The sequence below is a fragment of the Microcaecilia unicolor genome, chromosome 4, assembly GCF_901765095.1.
Source record: "Microcaecilia unicolor chromosome 4, aMicUni1.1, whole genome shotgun sequence".
NCBI lineage: Eukaryota > Metazoa > Chordata > Amphibia > Gymnophiona > Siphonopidae > Microcaecilia > Microcaecilia unicolor.
Genome location: NC_044034.1, coordinates 200,032,741 through 200,051,606, shown reverse-complemented (window position 1 = coordinate 200,051,606; position 18,866 = coordinate 200,032,741). Strand labels below are relative to the sequence as shown.

The 18,866-nt window shown below is 44.8% G+C and overlaps 1 protein-coding gene across 1 annotated transcript; it reads left to right on the top strand.

Moving 5' to 3' along the window:
* The first annotated feature begins 2,719 nt into the window (after positions 1-2,719).
* LOC115469663 (putative nuclease HARBI1) lies at positions 2,720-11,927 on the top strand. Its single transcript, XM_030202453.1, has 6 exons — positions 2,720-2,869; positions 3,131-3,221; positions 3,312-3,398; positions 10,570-10,802; positions 10,947-11,298; positions 11,545-11,927. The coding sequence occupies exons 1-6, from the start codon at positions 2,720-2,722 to the stop codon at positions 11,925-11,927; spliced, it is 1,296 nt and encodes a 431-aa protein (XP_030058313.1).
* Positions 11,928-18,866: the final 6,939 nt, after the last annotated feature.

The window sequence follows — 18,866 nt, the reverse complement described above, 5'->3', positions numbered from 1 at the left end:
GATGCGTAAATTGTTTTGTATTTCAGTCCTTTGCAATTTGGGTAGTGTAGGTTTAGGTATGATCTTGACGATCTGACTCTGATTCTTATTGGTAGATCTATAAGGTTGATCATGTATCCTGGGACTATGCCATATATAATTTTGTGGACCAAAGTGCAGATTTTGAAGATGATCCGTTCTTTGATTGGGAGCCAATGCAGCTTTTCTTGAAGGGGTTTGGCACTTTCGAAGCGTGTTTTGCTGAATATCAACCTGGCTGCTGTATTTTGGGCGGTCTGGAGTTTTTTTGTGAGTTGTTCTTTGCATCCCGCATAGATTCCGTTGCAATAATCTGCATGACTTGAAGTTACATAGAAACATATACATAGTAAATGATGGCAGATAAAGACCTGTATGGTCCATCCAGTCTGCCCAACAAGATAAACTCATTTTACATGGTATGTGATACTTTAAATATATCCCGAGTTTGATTTGTCCTTGCCATTCTCAAGGCACAGACCGTAGAATGGCAACTTCTTGTACTAAGTTCTGAAGCTAACGTTGAAGTCCCTTAAAATTTACACTCCAGTCCATCCCTATCTATTCAGTCACGATCAGGGTGCAGACCGTAGAAGTCTGCCCAGCACTGGTTTTGTTTCCCAATTACCAGTGTCACCACCTAATCTCCACTAAGATTCCGCGGATCCATTCCTTCAAAACAGTTCTACAACAAATAGGAAGAATATTTTTTTCACTCAATGAATACTTAAGCTCTAGAACTCATTGCTGGAGGACGTGGTTACAGCAGTTAGCATATCTGGGTTTAAAAAAGGTTTGGGCAAGTTCCAGTAGGAAAAGTCCATAGTCTGCTATTGAGATAGAGATGGGGAAGCCATTGCTGTCCCTGGGTTTGGTAACATAGAATCTTGCTGCTCTTTGATATTCTGCCAGGTACTTGTGATCTGGATTGACCACTTCTGGAAACAGGATACTGGGCTAGATAGATCATCGGTCTGCCCCAGTATGGCTATTCTTATTTTCACATGGTAACTTACTGCAGCACAGGTCACTTAACACCACCTCATGCACTTGATATGTGGTAAAAGTTTTTTCTGTGCATTAACTGTATGGGAGGATGCTGGATACACCCCAGCAGCTGACACAGCAGCTTTGCTGTTAAACGTGTTCATTTTTGCAGCTAACATAGGGTAACTGCAAATTTTTACCACACTTTAGTAAAAGGGCCCTGTAGTCTAGCACAAAATGCAATCCAGCAGAAATAAAACCTTCTAAGAAAGTTAGCTGATAAAATTGGCCATATGGGCCATGGTAACTAATTTTAATTTTGCTCCCTTCTTTTCTTGTAAAGTGCCTTCAGTCTGAAAGAACAGATGGTGTCCCACTCAGCCTTCTGAAGAGATTTGCAGAACGCATTCCTTTACTCTGTCCTGTCAGATAACTGAGTTATACAGCACGCGACCATCTGGTGTATGACACATCTTGTGTCCCCTGAACAATACCCCATCAAACCTCTTCAGGGGAGAGGTTAGTTTCTACGGTAACAGCAGCATGTGCAGCTCTGGGCCTTATTCACACTGAGGCCTCCTGACTTGTCCCCATTCTTCTCCCTCCTATTGTTGTCACTGGAACTTTTTGCTGCTTGGCTACTCAAGGACTGACAATATCCGTGAGCATTTTGTCCTCAGACTCAAAGCTTTTGTCTCTAAATTTTGTTTCATTATTTATGTTTTCAATATCCAATGGTTGACTGAAGCATCTGCTGTAGTTTGATAAGGCCAGTGCTTTTCAGAAGAAGCCTTCTTTTAGTGCTACCCAGTGTCGTTCCCTTGAATTATCTAGGTTGTGGTTGGACAGCCCTTCTGATAGTGGGAGATTTAATGAAATGTTTAATTTCATCTTATCAAAGACAGTGGCTTTAAAACCACAAAGGCAAACTAGCCTACCATGTATGTTTTCACTCCCGTTGGTGTGTCTAAGAATAGGTGCAGCCACAGTCACGGAAGGTACAAATTTCTAAGCAACTTCTATTTTTGTTTTCTTTCTCTTTCCCTCATTTTTTGACAAATCCTCTTTTCAGGACAGAGTGGATGTTTATATTCTGGGAGGGTTTTTTTTTTATTTTTATTTTGCTTATACTATGGGGTGGGGGGGGGGAGGGAATTCTACAAATGGTGCTCAAAAATGGGTAGTGGAAAAGATTGACTCTAAGCGTGATTCTATAAAAGATGTTGCACCCTGTAAAGAATCATACTTAGTGCAAATTCCTGCACCTAAACTTAGGCTCCAGACTTATGCCTGCTGAAACCTGATGTAAATACTGCCACCCAAGTTGGGTGTGCTAACTCAGGCCCAGATGCACTAAACCTTAACAACCTTTAACGAACGAAATTCCTAACCGTTGCATGCATTAAAGGCCTTTTTCCAACGAATCAAGCAGCTAACAAAAACGGAATACAAAACAGCAAAAACCATTGTTCTGCGAACGATTCGGGATGCACTAACAATACCGACGATTATACCGAATCATTTACCGGAACATATTAAACGTCTGGTCAGAGCAGTCGTACAGGCCAAAGCTGTCATACAGCTGCGTCATAATACGTGCTTTAACAATGTGTGTCTTCCACGTGTGTGTGTGTGTGTGTGTATACGCGGTACGCACGTGTCCACAATTGTCGAAGTAATGGCTGCAAGGGGTAGGAAACCAAATTTTTCCGATATGGATGTGCTGTGGCTAGCACAGCTAATCTATGTGAATGCCAAGCGGCTTTTTCCCCGGCCGGGGAAAAAAAGAAACATTATTAAAATGGACCAGGGCTGGAATGTCCTGCAGCTTCTATTCAATCGGCGGTCTTCCTACCCCAGATCCGTAAGTATTATCATTTCTGGACAACCTTATGTGCGTGTATTTTTTTTTATTTATTGTACATGTGCACGTTTTTTATGTACGCGTTCGTGTTTGGTAGAATGTAGGGGTGGTTTACACTTAATTACATATGTACATTTCTCTTGCACACCTTGTTTAATATGTTATGCCATTCTTAATATTCCCATTATAGACGAACTATTAGAATATCATGGCACCTTATATTTTCAGCTGATATCCCATCATTTTTTTGTGTGTTTATAGGTTGAGGAGCTTAAGAAAAGGGCCAGAGCAATAAGGAAGGACAACTGGGACTGGCTCCAGGAGGTCGGCTCGAACCTGGACAACAGTCCAGGTATTTATTGGTTTCACATTAGTCGGTAACAACAGCCACAGATTTTGTAATGCCCTTGAGGGTGCTGATATTTCGTTGTTCTCTTTGCAGAAGTATCATCGGATGATGATAGTGGTGATGATGATGATGATGATGATGATGATGATGATCACGATGGGGGCGAGGGGTCCCTGGCAGGTCCTGTTCCTCCTCGCCCTTCCTATCCTACCCCTGGTCCCCATCCTGTTCCTTATGCCCTAGTGTGTCCCGGCCCCTCTTCTGATCCCTACTACTACTACTACTACTACTTAACATTTCTAGAGCGCTACTAGGGTTACGCAGCGCTGTACAAATTAACAAATAAGGACGGTCCCTGCTCAGAAGAGCTTACAATCTAAAGGACGAAATGTCAAGTTGGGGTATATGAGATTTCCTGAGAAGAGATGTAGTGATTAGGTGCCGAAGGCGACATTGAAGAGGTGGGCTTTGAGCAATGATTTGAAGATGGGTAGGGAGGGGGCCCGGCGTATGGGCTCGGGGAGTTTGTTCCAAGCATGGGGAGAGGCGAGGCAGAAGGGGCGAAGCCTAGAGTTGGCGGTGGTGGAGAAGGGTACTGAAAGGAGGGATTTGTCTTGAGAGTGGAGGTTACGGGTAGGGACGTAAGGGGAGATGAGGGTAGAGAGGTAAGGAGGGGCTGCAGATCGAGTGCATTTGTAGGTGAGTAGGAGAAGCTTGAACTGTATTCGGTATCTGATCGGAAGCCAGTGAAGTGACTTGAGGAGAGGGGTGATATGAGTATATCTTCTGATCCCCCCCCAAGAGACCCAGAAATGAACCCACCGTTCTGCGTCTCCCCGCCCAGTCACATGGTCCCTTTCGCCATGCCTCTCCTCCTCCTGTAACTGATGTCCAGAGCCCTCCTCTCTCCGACTCTCCACAGCCGCAAAGTCCCATCAGCGCTCCTCTCCCCCTCTCTGACTCCCCCCAGCTGCTCAGTCCCATCAGGCCTCCTGTCCCCCTCTCTGACTCCCCCCAGCCGCACAGTGCCACCAGCCATGCTCTCTCTTCTGCCTCCACCCCTCAGCCGCACTGTCCCACAAGCGCTGGTACTACCACCTCCCAAGCTCACCCTCGGACTTCCCTCTCCTTTTCGCAACTCCCTGCCGGGGCCTCCACCTCCGCCACTACTGAAAATATCACCCCCCCTACTGGAACGATTCCACATGGATGTTCTTGTGGTCCATGGTGCGTTTATCTCATGGTGTATTCTCTCAATAGAAATAGTTATTAAACTGTAATGTGTTATTTATTCTAGAATTGCTTTACGTATATTACTATGGACAAATAAAGTAAAACTAACAACAAAAACAACAAATTATCTATAATCCCTATCCCTTCTATGTATCCCTTATGTCTAACAATAATCTCCATTATATATATATCATTGAAAATTTGTATGTGGCGAATCATTGTAAATGTACTTATTTTTTCTTGTACTGGCAGGTGGTGTTGTGGACCTCATGGGGGTCGAAGAATTCCCCTTTCTTCCCCCTCCCTCCCCTCCCCCTGGAACATTTGACAGGGCTGTATCCCCTATCCGTCCCAACCCCACCGTACAAAGAGGTACCTCTCCCATCCCCCCTACTCCCACCCTCACCAGATCCACCTCCACTATCCCTCCCACCCTTGTGGACCGTGCCTCCTCTCCTATCCCTCTTGCCCATACCTGTCTTTCCCCCAAGGAGCTCCAGGACTTTGCCGGCACCCTGCACCAGGGAGGAGAGGTACTGGAGAACCTTTCACAGTTGTTCCAGTATCTCTCCTCCCAAATACAGCCTCCTTGAGGCGGTCTACTACCCTTTCCCCCCTATCCCACCGCATCGTCCCCACTCCACAATGTATATAGTTTGGCCCATAAAGTTTTATATTTAAAAAAGTTTATAAATATTTTTCACAATCTGATCAGCTGTGTGCGTATGTTTCTATTGTGGTGACTCACAAACGTATGTTTCTATTGTGGTGACTCACAAACAGGTTGAGTAGGGGGAAGGGATACAATACAGGCCGCAGTGCCACAGGTTTGCGAATTGGTTGTGGTGTATGTATGAGTGGGCCTGGGTGGGGCGGGGGCTGCCCTATTTGGACTCAAGACCACCAAAAATTTTTCCAACCTTTGCTACTTCTGGCAGAGATACGAAAACCCACCCGAAAGCTGGAGATTTCATCCGCTTCAGTAAGCCGTTTCTGTATCTAACCACTGCCGCTCCAACCCAATGATAGGGTGGCAGAGGAGATGTTTAAAGGGGTCCTCCTTCATCGCTGCACTTCTTTGCACCACTTAGAGTGTTGCCACTTCTGGAGGGAGTAGTGTCCGTCTCAGAGGAGAAGACGAGGAATAATATGAAAGTGTATGGCGAGGAAGCAGACGATGCCGATAAAGGAGATAGGAGTCTATAGCTGCCATCATAACAACAATTGCCCCAATCCAAACCAGAACATCGCACAGGAAAAAATCAAATCCATGGTTCACCGAAGAGCTGAAAGAACTCAAAACGCAAGTCAGAAAACTAGAACGCGCTTGGAACAAAAAGAAAGATGAACCCACACTGAATGCATGGAAATCACTTCGGAGGAAATACAAATACACCATAAAACAGACGAAAAGACTACACTATAAAACTATAATTGGACCAAACTACAAAGACACGCACAAACTCTTCCACCTTGTAAATAAGCTGCTAGACACCACACCTGTTACAAACAATAACAAAGAAATACCAGGGGTCGACGACCTCGCGAAATACTTCAAAGAGAAAATCATACAACTACAACTTAAAATACCTACCAGCCCAACCAAATACACCACATTCCTGAACTACCTAGACCCGGAAGACGGAACATACCCAGCAGACAGGATCTGGACCGAATTCGAAGTACTGTCAGAAGACCTTATCCTTAAAATGCTTAATAGATTCGCCAAATCCCAATGCAAACTAGACATCTGCCCAAGCAACCTCATGAAATCAGCTCCTCAACAATTCATACTAGACTTAACGAATCACCTGAATTTCATGCTACAAAATGGACTTTTCCCAAAGGAAAAAGGAAAAATCTTACTCACCCCAATACCCAAAGATACAAAGAAAAACGCTAGTGAAATAACTAACTACAGACCAGTTGCATCCATACCACTAATAACCAAAATAACAGAAGGAGTGGTAACCAAACAACTCACAAGTTATCTCGATAAGTTCTCAATACTGCATGACGCCCAATCAGGATTCCGTTCGAATCACAGCACAGAGACAGTACTAACTACCCTACTGACCAAATTTAAGCAACGGATCGCAACAGGCTCTAATATACTCCTCCTACAATTTGATATGTCAAGTGCCTTTGACATGGTTGACCACGGAATTCTATTACACATTCTTGAATATTTCGGCATCGGAGGCAATGTCCTAAATTGGTTCAAGGGGTTCTTAACCTCACGCTCATACCAAGTCACATCAAATTCAACCACATCTGCTGCATGGACACCTGAGTGCGGAGTACTGCAAGGATCTCCCCTTTCACCAACAATTTTCAACCTACTGATGACCCCACTAGCAAAACTTCTATCAAACCATAACCTTAACTCTTACATATATGCTGATGATGTAACGGTATATACAAAACAAAACAATATACAATACAATATACAATGATGTAACGATATATATAAAACAATATACAAAACAAAACAAAACGATATAAACAAAACATCAACGAAATCTCCAACGAAATCAACCAAAGTCTACACATCATGAACACCTGGGCAGATGCATTCCGACTGAAATTGAACGCAGAAAAAACTCAATGCCTCATACTAACCTCCCAATACAACACAACAAAATTTACCGCCATCAACACACCTAAACTAAACTTGCCAATTTCTGAAAATTTAAAAATCCTTGGAGTCACAATCGACCGCCACCTTACACTTGAGACTCACGTGAACAACACAACAAAAAAGATGTTCTTCTCCATGTGGAAGCTGAAAAGAATAAAACCATTCTTTCCAAGATCTGTCTTCCGCAACCTGGTACAATCACTCGTATTAAGCCATCTGGATTACTGCAACTCATTATACGCAGGCTGCAAAGAACAAATAATGAGAAAACTTCAGACAGCCCAGAATACAGCAGCCAGACTCATCTTCGGAAAACCAAAATACGAAAGCGCAGCACCATTACGTGAGAAACTACACTGGCTCCCACTCAGGGAACGTGTCACCTTTAAAGTATGCACGTTAGTGCACAAAATCATTCACGGTGAAGCCCCTGCATACATGTCTGACTTGGTAGACTTGCCACCCAGAAATGCCAAAAAATCATCCAGAACTTTCCTTAACCTCCACTTCCCAAAGTGCAAAGGCATAAAGTATAAAGTACTACATGCATCAACCTTCACCTACAAGAGCACGCAACTCTGGAACGCACTGCCACGCGGCCTGAGAGCGGTCTATGAGTTGACAGACTTCCGCAAGCGATTAAAGACCTATCTCTTTGAAAAAACATACCGCAAGGATTAAAACATATAAATCCCATATACATCATAATAATGCCTCAAGACATTACCTCACGTACTCCACTTCCCTGTACTCTCTCCCACTCAACAATCTACCCACTGATAAAAACTGTCTACCCATCACTCTCTTGCTATTATTCGATCACCATAGTAATTCCCCAACGTCATATCCTATAGTTTCTACGCCCCAAAGGTGACCGATATAACTCTGTCTTCCTTAACTATTCACAATGTAACCATAATCGTAATGTAACAAACTGTATTTCTATTATTTACAATGTATTGTAAGCCACACTGAGCCTGCAAATACAGTGGTGGAAATAAGTATTTGATCCCTTGCTGATTTTGTAAGTTTGCCCACTGACAAAGACATGAGCAGCCCATAATTGAAGGGTAGGTTATTGGTAACAGTGAGAGATAGCACATCACAAATTAAATCCGGAAAATCACATTGTGGAAAGTATATGAATTTATTTGCATTCTGCAGAGGGAAATAAGTATTTAATCCCTCTGGCAAACAAGACCTAATACTTGGTGGCAAAACCCTTGTTGGCAAGCACAGCGGTCAGACGTCTTCTGTAGTTGATGATGAGGTTTGCACACATGTCAGGAGGAATTTTGGTCCACTCCTCTTTGCAGATCATCTCTAAATCATTAAGAGTTCTGGGCTGTCGCTTGGCAACTCGCAGCTTCAGCTCCCTCCATAAGTTTTCAATGGGATTAAGGTCTGGTGACTGGCTAGGCCACTCCATGACCCTAATGTGCTTCTTCCTGAGCCACTCCTTTGTTGCCTTGGCTGTATGTTTTGGGTCATTGTCGTGCTGGAAGACCCAGCCACGACCCATTTTTAAGGCCCTGGCGGAGGGAAGGAGGTTGTCACTCAGAATTGTACGGTACATGGCCCCATCCATTCTCCCATTGATGCGGTGAAGTAGTCCTGTGCCCTTAGCAGAGAAACACCCCCAAAACATAACATTTCCACCTCCATGCTTGACAGTGGGGACGGTGTTCTTTGGGTCATAGGCAGCATTTCTCTTCCTCCAAACACGGCGAGTTGAGTTCATGCCAAAGAGCTCAATTTTTGTCTCATCTGACCACAGCACCTTCTCCCAATCACTCTCGGCATCATCCAGGTGTTCACTGGCAAACTTCAGACGGGCTGTCACATGTGCCTTCCGGAGCAGGGGGACCTTGCGGGCACTGCAGGATTGCAATCCGTTATGTCGTAATGTGTTACCAATGGTTTTCGTGGTGACAGTGGTCCCAGCTGCCTTGAGATCATTGACAAGTTCCCCCCTTGTAGTTGTAGGCTGATTTCTAACCTTCCTCATGATCAAGGATACCCCACGAGGTGAGATTTTGCGTGGAGCCCCAGATCTTTGTCGATTGACAGTCATTTTGTACTTCTTCCATTTTCTTACTATGGCACCAACAGTTGTCTCCTTCTCGCCCAGCGTCTTACTGATGGTTTTGTAGCCCATTCCAGCCTTGTGCAGGTGTATGATCTTGTCCCTGACATCCTTAGACAGCTCCTTGCTCTTGGCCATTTTGTAGAGGTTAGAGTCTGACTGATTCACTGAGTCTGTGGACAGGTGTCTTTCATACAGGTGACCATTGCCGACAGCTGTCTGTCATGCAGGTAACGAGTTGATTTGGAGCATCTACCTGGTCTGTAGGGGCCAGATCTCTTACTGGTTGGTGGGGGATCAAATACTTATTTCCCTCTGCAGAATGCAAATAAATTCATATACTTTCCACAATGTGATTTTCCGGATTTAATTTGTGATGTGCTATCTCTCACTGTTACCAATAACCTACCCTTCAATTATGGGCTGCTCATGTCTTTGTCAGTGGGCAAACTTACAAAATCAGCAAGGGATCAAATACTTATTTCCACCACTGTATGTGGGAAATGTGGGATACAAATGCAACTAAATAAATAAATAAATAAACACAACATCCTAAGCCTTTGTGTGTATATATATATATATATATGTATGGATGTGATGATGCTGGAGCGACTACTGTGAAGTGCTAGTCACACTATAAGGTTGACACATGGCTCATGAACACGGTGGGCAGATAGAGCAAGTTGGGTTCATACTACGGTTGTTTTCAGTGTAAGCAAAACCAGGGCTGGATCAGTGTGTCCTCATTTCTATGGAGACCAATGGTAGCCCAAACTCCACAACCACATCCTTACAACCTGCTTTTGATGTTGCTTTAAAAAAAGGAGGGTGAAACGTGGAGATCGATGGCACAAGCTGGGAATCCATGGTACAATCCTACAGCAACCTGTAATCCTGGAGAGGTCATTGAACTCTCCATTTCCTCATGTACACACTTCAAACTTTTTTGACCCCTTTGAACATACTATTTGTTTACAGCTTATAATTGGGTGAGCCACGCATTGCCTGCAGATGTGTGAATATATGACGTTTGTATTGTGCGTGCTCATGGCACGCCGGAGCACAATGCATGCTATGGCGTTTCCGCTGCACGTGACACTGGTTAGCGAATAGGCCTATATTTTCATGATCCAGTAGCTACATGACTGGCTTCGCATTGGCGCGTATCTATGACGTCATTCCTTCGCGCGTTAAACATATGCCGTTCTCGTCTCTGCACCGATTGTGAATTTAAAACAATAAGGTGATGGATGGTGGATTTTTCCTGGCATAGTTGGACTTTCAAGGTATGCAAGATGCCCATGCTGCTGCCACTCAGGGACAGGAGTCTATAGTTCGCCCTCGCAGGCTGCCATGCCCACATGTGTTTCATACATGTCTGGTTCTGGAAGACATTTCAGATAGGAAGATTTTAGATGACTACCGCTTATGCAGAACTGCTATATATGAGCTATACCAGGAGATAAGACATGATATCGACCCAAGCACTGCAAGATCTCATGCAGTACCTGGATTGCTAAAGCTGCTGACCATTCTGCAGTTCTTCGCCACAGGGACATTTCAGCATGTATTGAGGGGTAACAGCGGCGTGGACCAGGCAACTGTTTCAAGACATCTGTCCCAGGTAATAATCCATTTCAGAAAACCCTCTCCCCATCTCTGTACTCCACCACGTCTGTGCCCTCACCCCCCTTTGTTACACCCCCTTCTCGTATCTGTAACATATAAAACAGCATGGTAAAACAGCAACCTTTGCTATTCGTTTCAGGTTCTGCGCGCACTGAAAAAATGTGTCCGGAAATACATAGCTTTTCCCACAGGGGAAGAGGAATGGAGGAGGATCAAGATGGACTTCTACAAGATTGCTGGCATGCCCAGTGTACTGGGAGCTATTGACTGCACACATGTTGCTTTCACCCCGCCTGCAGCAGAAGAAATGCAGTACCGTAACCGCAAGATGGGGTACTCGTTGAATGTACAAGCAGTGTGCGATGCACACCTTAGGATCCTGGATGTTGTGACACGTTTTCCGGGGAGCTGCCATGACTCCTATATCTTGTCGAACAGTGCACTGGGGAAAAAGTTTGCAGAGGGAAAAATTGGAAATGGGTTGCTTCTTGGTGAGTATGTCCCATTACATGTACAGGTCAAGGGGAGTATATGGCGTTCTATTGATAGAAGCATTATTGGTAGATGAATCAACCGCTTCCACCATCGGGACAGGAAAGAGCCACCTCTTCCGAAGGCCAAAAACCTTCAAAAGACGAGTAGGGCACTAGTATGTAAGGGTAGGGGATGCTAGCAATCTGCACATTTATACTAAACATATTTTATGTTTTAAGCAATGCATTGTTGTGTTCCTGCAGGGGATGCTGGGAATGGATGCAGAACATGGCTACTGACCCCGCTCGCGATGCCCCGGTCTGATGCAGAGAAGCACTACAATGAGGCACACATCTCAACAAGATGCACAATTGAGCATACTTTTGGGGTACTGAAGAGCAGGTTTCGCTGCTTGCACATTTCAGGTGGATCACTGCAATATTCCCCAGAAAAGGTGGCTGATATAGTGCTTGTATGCTGCATGCTTCATAAAATCGCCCTGAATCATCACCTAGACATAGAGATTGTTGTACCTCCTGAAGTGGACATAACACCCTCGGACAAAGGATCGGATGTAAGCAGGGGAAGTGCTGTGCGCAAACAGGTCATCCAAACATTCTTTTCCAAACCTCGTCAACCTTTGTAGTTACGTACCACTTCTATGGGTTTAAACCTACCATATGTGCACATCTGTCAAGTCACCCATTCAAGGAGGTTCTCATTTTGCACATAGCAGTTTTTCCGCTTACCTCAACCCTCTGCAATATAGGTCTGACCTGCAGCAATTAACCCGATGGATACAATCACCGGCAACAACTCTTAACATTGCTGTTTGCTGCAAATTACATGCAGACAGCAAATAGAAATTTGGTGACGTGCGAATTGTCTGCGCTATATATGCATTGGTACATGTAAACCACTGCTGACATGTAATCAATTCCCGGCACAGGCAGCTCCTTGTGACTCTGGGCAAGTCACTTAACCCTCCATTGCCTGCCGCATTGAGCCTGCCATGAGTGGGAAAGCGCGGGGTACAAATGTAATAAAAATAAAAAATAAAAAAAAGAATCCAGCAGAAAGCCAATTAAAAGTGTATGACTCTTTGCCAGACGTAAGGTACCAATATTTGGGTTTACACTGCATAAGTATTTTCATTTCACTCCTGTGGTAATCAATGCGTGCTTCATACTACGGCACCCTGTACCCTGTAATTCCTTCCAGATTTTCATTTTTGTTCTACCTTTAATAAATTTAATTTTTTGCTGACATTGGGCAATTGTTTATCATTGTGTTCATGAGATTAGATGCAACTTGAATAATATCTTGATAATTATTATCATTGATGGTTTATTGAATAAAATGAAAATATCAAAATACAAGTGTGCAGAATGAACCACCGTAAAAATATACATTGTTTACACAAGCAAAAAGATCAGTGAGCTATGCATTTCATAATCAAAAATATCTGCAATTCTATACATCCATAAGCTGGTAGCAAGTCAGTTTTCCGATGTGTCCTTTAGCTCCATCAAACTGGATCCTGGCGTTTCACCGTACCTGTGAAAAAAACAAACATACAGTTTGTAAGCTGCATTTGGTTGTTTGGTTTGCGCACAACCTTCCAATTACATGCCGCATACACAGTTCTAGCTTCAACAACAAACCTACAAATAAACTTTCTCTGCGGCCCTTGACATACATTTGGATGATCAAAAAAAGAAGCCTAGACAGAACAACCACGTTAGATACTATACTTACTTGGGAGAGCATCGCTGTTTGTCCAGTGCTGGGCTGGTGTCCAGGCTATAATAATGTACGGGAAAAGTTAAACACACTGTAGATGGACACATGAAAACAGAGGGGATATAGATTAGGTGGCTGTGCACCTGATATAGGAAGGGAATACACAAAAAGAATATACCATTTCCTTCGTGGGGACTGCAAGCATAGTCATCCCCAAACAGGTCACGCTGCTTCCCCCTGATCTCCTGACGGAGATCCAAAAACATCTGCTGTTGCTGATGGAACATGTGCTGTAGCTGCTGGAACATCTGCTGCTGCTGCTGCTGGGAACACGCTATCATCAGGTTGCACAGTTCGCCCAAATGGGCGTTACTCTGCTCTAACAGGGCATTGGTTTTCTCCACATCTTTGTTCACCTGTGCACATATGGCAATTGTGGAATGCTGGACACGTTCAGCCACTTTTTCAAGCAGTGCGCTTATACCTGCTTCTCCCACAAGTGGCGCCGATCCTGCCATTCGTCCATAGTGTTTCTGAAAGGGCGGTCCATGGGGAACTGCAATGTGGAAGATAGAGGGGTGACATGACCCTGGGGGGGGGGGGGGGGGGGGCTGTGACGCCAGAGAGGTGAAGTGTCACATTTTCCTCCCCACCCTCTCCTTTTGTTGGCGTCTCCAACCTATCCAATTGAAAGGCGATTACATAAATACTGAAAGATATTAAAAAACAACGCAGATGTCCAACCTTGCTGCAACAGACAATAAAACGTCTGGACTCACGTGCGTCTTCTTCCTCATGTGGAGTTTCACATGGTGTCGCAGTCCTTACAGACGACCACGTAGAAGAACCGGGAACCAGATGCTGGGCGACACGTGGTGTGGCTGAGTGGAGATATGATAGAGGTATATAAAAATTGGCCAATTAAGTATGATCACCAATAAATGCAAACAAACAGGTCACTTGTGTCGACATCTCAAATCTTTTTTTATCACCATGCTGAGCAAGATCGTGTAATACAAAATGTTTTCATAAACATTATCCCACTACCCATTAAGCATTGTAAGCCACTTTGAGCCTGCAGTTCCATAACTGCAAGGTGGTGGGATAGAAATGCGACAAATAAAAACATTTTGGACAACAATAGCAGCACACATACTATACTTACGTGGAACAGCATCAGTGGTACTCCAGGAAGGGCCAGAGGTTGGCTGCCTTGTACATGGCAGAGGATTGCTGGTAGTACAGGAAGGGGCTGAGGGGGTCATCCAGGCTGTACAACAGGGAACAAAAGAACAAACGCATGGAAACAGTATGCCGTGCTACAGGGACCTTTCACAGTATGGCAATAGTTATGAAGTTATGTCCCTTCCAGCAACCCCCCCCCCCCCCCCGGCACATCACAGTACTCACCACCTTCTTTGTCCTCCGATGTGGGACCTGACAATGTGGAATCTTCCAGGTGCCCACCTAGAAACGCAGGCACAAACGTGATTGGCACAAGCCCACCACAACAAAAGTTTTTACCCACTAGCACCCATTGTGCTAGCACAACTTACCTTCCATACCAGGATTGGCTTCTTCCGAGGTGTCGCCGCCAGCAGATAGTCCGACCACCTGCGCACGACCAAAGGTGGCCAAAACAACCTCCTCCAGAGGTGTCAGCTCGACAGTACATGGAGGTCCACCCCCCTTTACGCTTTTGATGTTCCCATTTGGCCTGTGCCTTATTTTTAACCATTCCCCTGAAGTCGTGCCAACGGTGCTTACACTGCTGTACAGAGCGCATCCGCACACCAAGAGCATTCACCTCATCCACAGTCTTCCTCCATATTTTGTTCTTTTGTCCAGTCGACATCCCGGTCTGTTTAAAAAGTCGTCGAAATTCGGCGCACACACCGTGAGCCAACGCTTCTAGCTCTTCATCCGTAAATTTTGGAGCACGCTTACGTTTGTCATGGAAATTATGGCCCTCACTGGCAACTGTCTCCTCATCCTCCTGACAGCACGATACATTATCATCCATTGCTTCCAGAGAAATTAAACGGAGGAGATTTTAACATCTTGGAAATGAAGCATTAATCAACAGGAAAATATCAGAAAAATAACACTCTGTCAGACTCAAAAGCTCATCTAAAGTCTTACTCACCAATGAACAGTTATGAAAACTAAAAGGGTAAAACAACGTGGAACACGCCACACACCCTGAAAAGGGAAAAAATTGTAGAAGTGAAAAACAAAGAAATTGATTTTTATTACATTTATAACATTTCAACGCTCGTGAGACCATCTTACCTACCGATATAACAATAACAACAAACAGAATAAAACAACGTGGCACACATCACACAGCACTTTCAGATATAAAATTGCAAGCAGAAAACCAACGGATAATGAGGCTTGAGGCTGTACACGCCAGTAGTGATCTAAAAAGTACAGCAACGCGATTTTTACACGCCGTGGTTGGCGCATGGCTGTGAGGTCACAGGCGCATATTAGCCACGTGGATACTGTTTGCTTCCGAACAAATCTGTGCGCATGCGCTTCCTACTATGGTACACCAGATTAGCGAATCCTTCATGCATCCGACTTAGGAACAACGAACCGAACATTTCAGAGGTGTGTTTTTTGAGCATTATTCGTTGTTTATAATTCGGTTCGGATTTTAACGTTTGCTTTTTTTTTACGTATGGTTCAGGGGCGTAGCTACGGGTGGGCCTGGGTGGGCCCAGGCCCACCCAATTCCAGCCCAGGCCCGCCCAGCGCCAGCTCCCATTGCCGGCCACTGCTGCTTTTCCTGATGAGCAGCAGGGCCGGCGCCCGGCGCTACAAAAAGAAGAAGCGCTCAGCTGACTGAGCTGAGCGCCAACGCGTCACTAAGGACAAGAAAAAATGTTTTTAAAAAAATGCGGCACCGCAGGCAGCCTCGAAGCATTGGCTGCTGGCTCTGTGCAGGCTCCTCCCGTCTCTTACATCACTGCCCCTGTAGCGAAGCAGGGGCAGTGATGTAAGAGACGGAAGGAGCCTGCAGAGCCAGCAGCCAATGCTTCGAGGCTGCCTGCAGTGCCGCGTTTTTTTTATAACATTTTTTCTTGTCGTTAGCGACGCGTTGGCGCTCAGCTCAGTCAGCTGAGCGCTTCTTCTTTTTGTAGCGCCGGCCCTGCTGCTCATCAGCAAAAGCAGCAGTGGCCGGCAATGGGAGCTGGGGCTGGTGGGCCTGAATGGGAGAGGGAAAATGGATGGCAGGATGGGGAGAAAGAGGAAAAATGGAAGGATGGGGAGAGAAAGAGGGAAAATGGAAGGATGGGGAGAGAAAGAGGGAAAACAGATGGGAGGATGGCAGAGAAAGAGGGAAAATGGAAGGATGGGGAGAGAAAGAGGGAAAATGGAAGGATGGGGAGAGAAAGAGGGAAAACAGATGGGAGGATGGCAGAGAAAGAGGGAAAATGGAAGGATGTGGAGAGAAAGAGGGAAAACAGATGGGAGGATGGCAGAGAAAGAGGGAAAACGGAGGATGGGGAGAGAAAGAGGGAAAACAGATGGGAGGATGGCAGAGAAAGAGGGGAGATGGATGAAAGGATGCAGAGAAAAAGGGGAGAGTGGAAGGATGTGGAGAGAGAAGGGACACTGAACAGAAAAGGGTAGAGAGATAGACACTGGTTAGAAGGAGGGAGAGAGACATTAGATGGAAGGATCAGGAGAGAGGGTAGATGGGTGGAAGGATGGAGAGAGAAAGAGGGAAGACGCTGGATGGAAGGGTAGGGAGAAAGAGGTGACACTGGATGGAAGGATGCAGAAAGAAAGAGGGGAGACTATTGGAAGGATGGGGAGAGAGAGGGGAGACACTGGAAGGATGGGGAGAGAAAGAGGAGAGCTGCTGCATGGAAAGGGGGAGTAGTGAAAGATTGGAGAATAAGAGGAAGGGGCATGGGGAGAACAAGGGTGAGAAAAAGATGAAAAGCCATAAGTAGATGAAGGAAATTAAAGAATGGATAGTAAGAATGAATTAAATCTGGACACAGAGAGAGGCAGAAAAATATTGAAGAAAGCAAAGAAAAAGGAGAGAAAAATGACAAATGGCCAGGAAACCCTGGCAGAAGAGACAAGTGAAAACGAAAGAAAGCAGAATCTAGAGACACAATGAGACAAAGTAAATGGCCATACAACAAAGGTAAAGAAAATAATTTTATTTTTAATTTAGGATAAAGTAATATGGTGTTAATAAAGTTTCAGAGACCAATACTTCCTTCCTTAGGTCAGGAGAGGATACCGTAGCAGCATTATACTGACCTGAGGCAGGAGGTTTTGGCCTCTGAAAGCTCACTGAAAAGGGTGTTAAGGCTATTAAATAAATTGTCTGAAATCTGATGCACTGAAAAGCAGCACTTTACCCTGTGTGACAAATGCATCTGAGTGTGACTACATTTTGCTGGGGGGGGGGGGGGGGGGGGGGGTAGAGAGAAAATTTTGTGCCCACCCACTTTGGGTTCAGGCCCACCCAAAATTGGCAGTCTGGCTACGCCACTGGTATGGTTGATGCATCTAGCCCTCAGTGTTCTATAACTATGTGTGAAACTTTTTGGAATACTCCTGACACTCCCATGCACCTCCCCTGGCCATATCCCCTTTTGAGATACATGCTATGAGAGTTAGGTGCCCTGACTTATAGAATAATGTGCAGCCAAATGCACACACAGATTTTATTGGGTGCCAATTAACATCAATAATTGGTTGTTAGCAATTTGCACGTGCATCCAAATTCGTACAGGCAAATCTTGGTGCCATATATAGAATTTGGGAGCATAGGCAGAAAAAGAAAGCACTATAAATCAAAAACACAATGTTCCAAAGATTTGTGAAGTCTTTAAAAATATGTCACTTATTCTTAGAACAAAAGAATATAAGCGTTGTGATACTGGGACAGACTGAAGGACCATCAAGCCCAGTGTCCTGTTTCCACTGTTGGAAACAGCAGTGGCCAATCCAAGTCACAAGTACCTGGCAAGATCCCAGAACATTAAAACAGATTTTATGCTGCATATACTAGAAATAAGTAGTGGATTTTTCCAAGTCCATCTTAATAATGGCTTATGAACTTTTCTTTTAGGAAATTAGTCAAACCTTTTTTTAATCCCTGCTAAGCTAATTGCTTTTACCACATTCTTTGGCAATGAATTCCAAGGCTTAATTACACATTGCATGCAAAAATATTTTCTCCAATTTGTTTTAAATTTATTACTTAGTAGCTAGATTGTCTGACGCCTAGTCCTACTATTTTTGAAAATAAAAAACAAATGATTCACATCTACCCATTTCACTCCACTCAGTATTTTATAGAACCCCTATCTTATATCCCCTCAGCTGTCTCTTCTCCATGTTGAAGAGCCCTAGCTGCTTTAGCCTTTCCTCATAGGGAAGTTATCCAGTGGTGTTCCTTGGTCTGCTGCCACCCGGGGCGGATCGCCGCTGCGCACCCTGCCACCAGGTTCAGCATCATCCCCCCCCCCCCCGGCGCATCACCTCCAAACCCCCCTCCTGCATTGCTTTTACCTCCTGGGGTGCTGGGAGCAGCCGTGCAGCTGTCAGCTCCACCGGTTCCCTGCTCCCTCTGCCCCAGAACAGGAAGTAATATCAGAGGCAGCAGGGAATCAGCAGAGCCCACAGTCACATGGCTGCTCCCAGCACCAGAGGAGGTAAGATCAATGCAGAAAGGGGGGGGGGGGAGGTGGAGGTGATGCACCCATACACCTCCAGTTTGTAAGTTTTTGTGAGTACATCAGCTAACAAAGTCTGACATACATTTACATCTTACTGAAAACTGAATAAACACAATAAATGCATTATT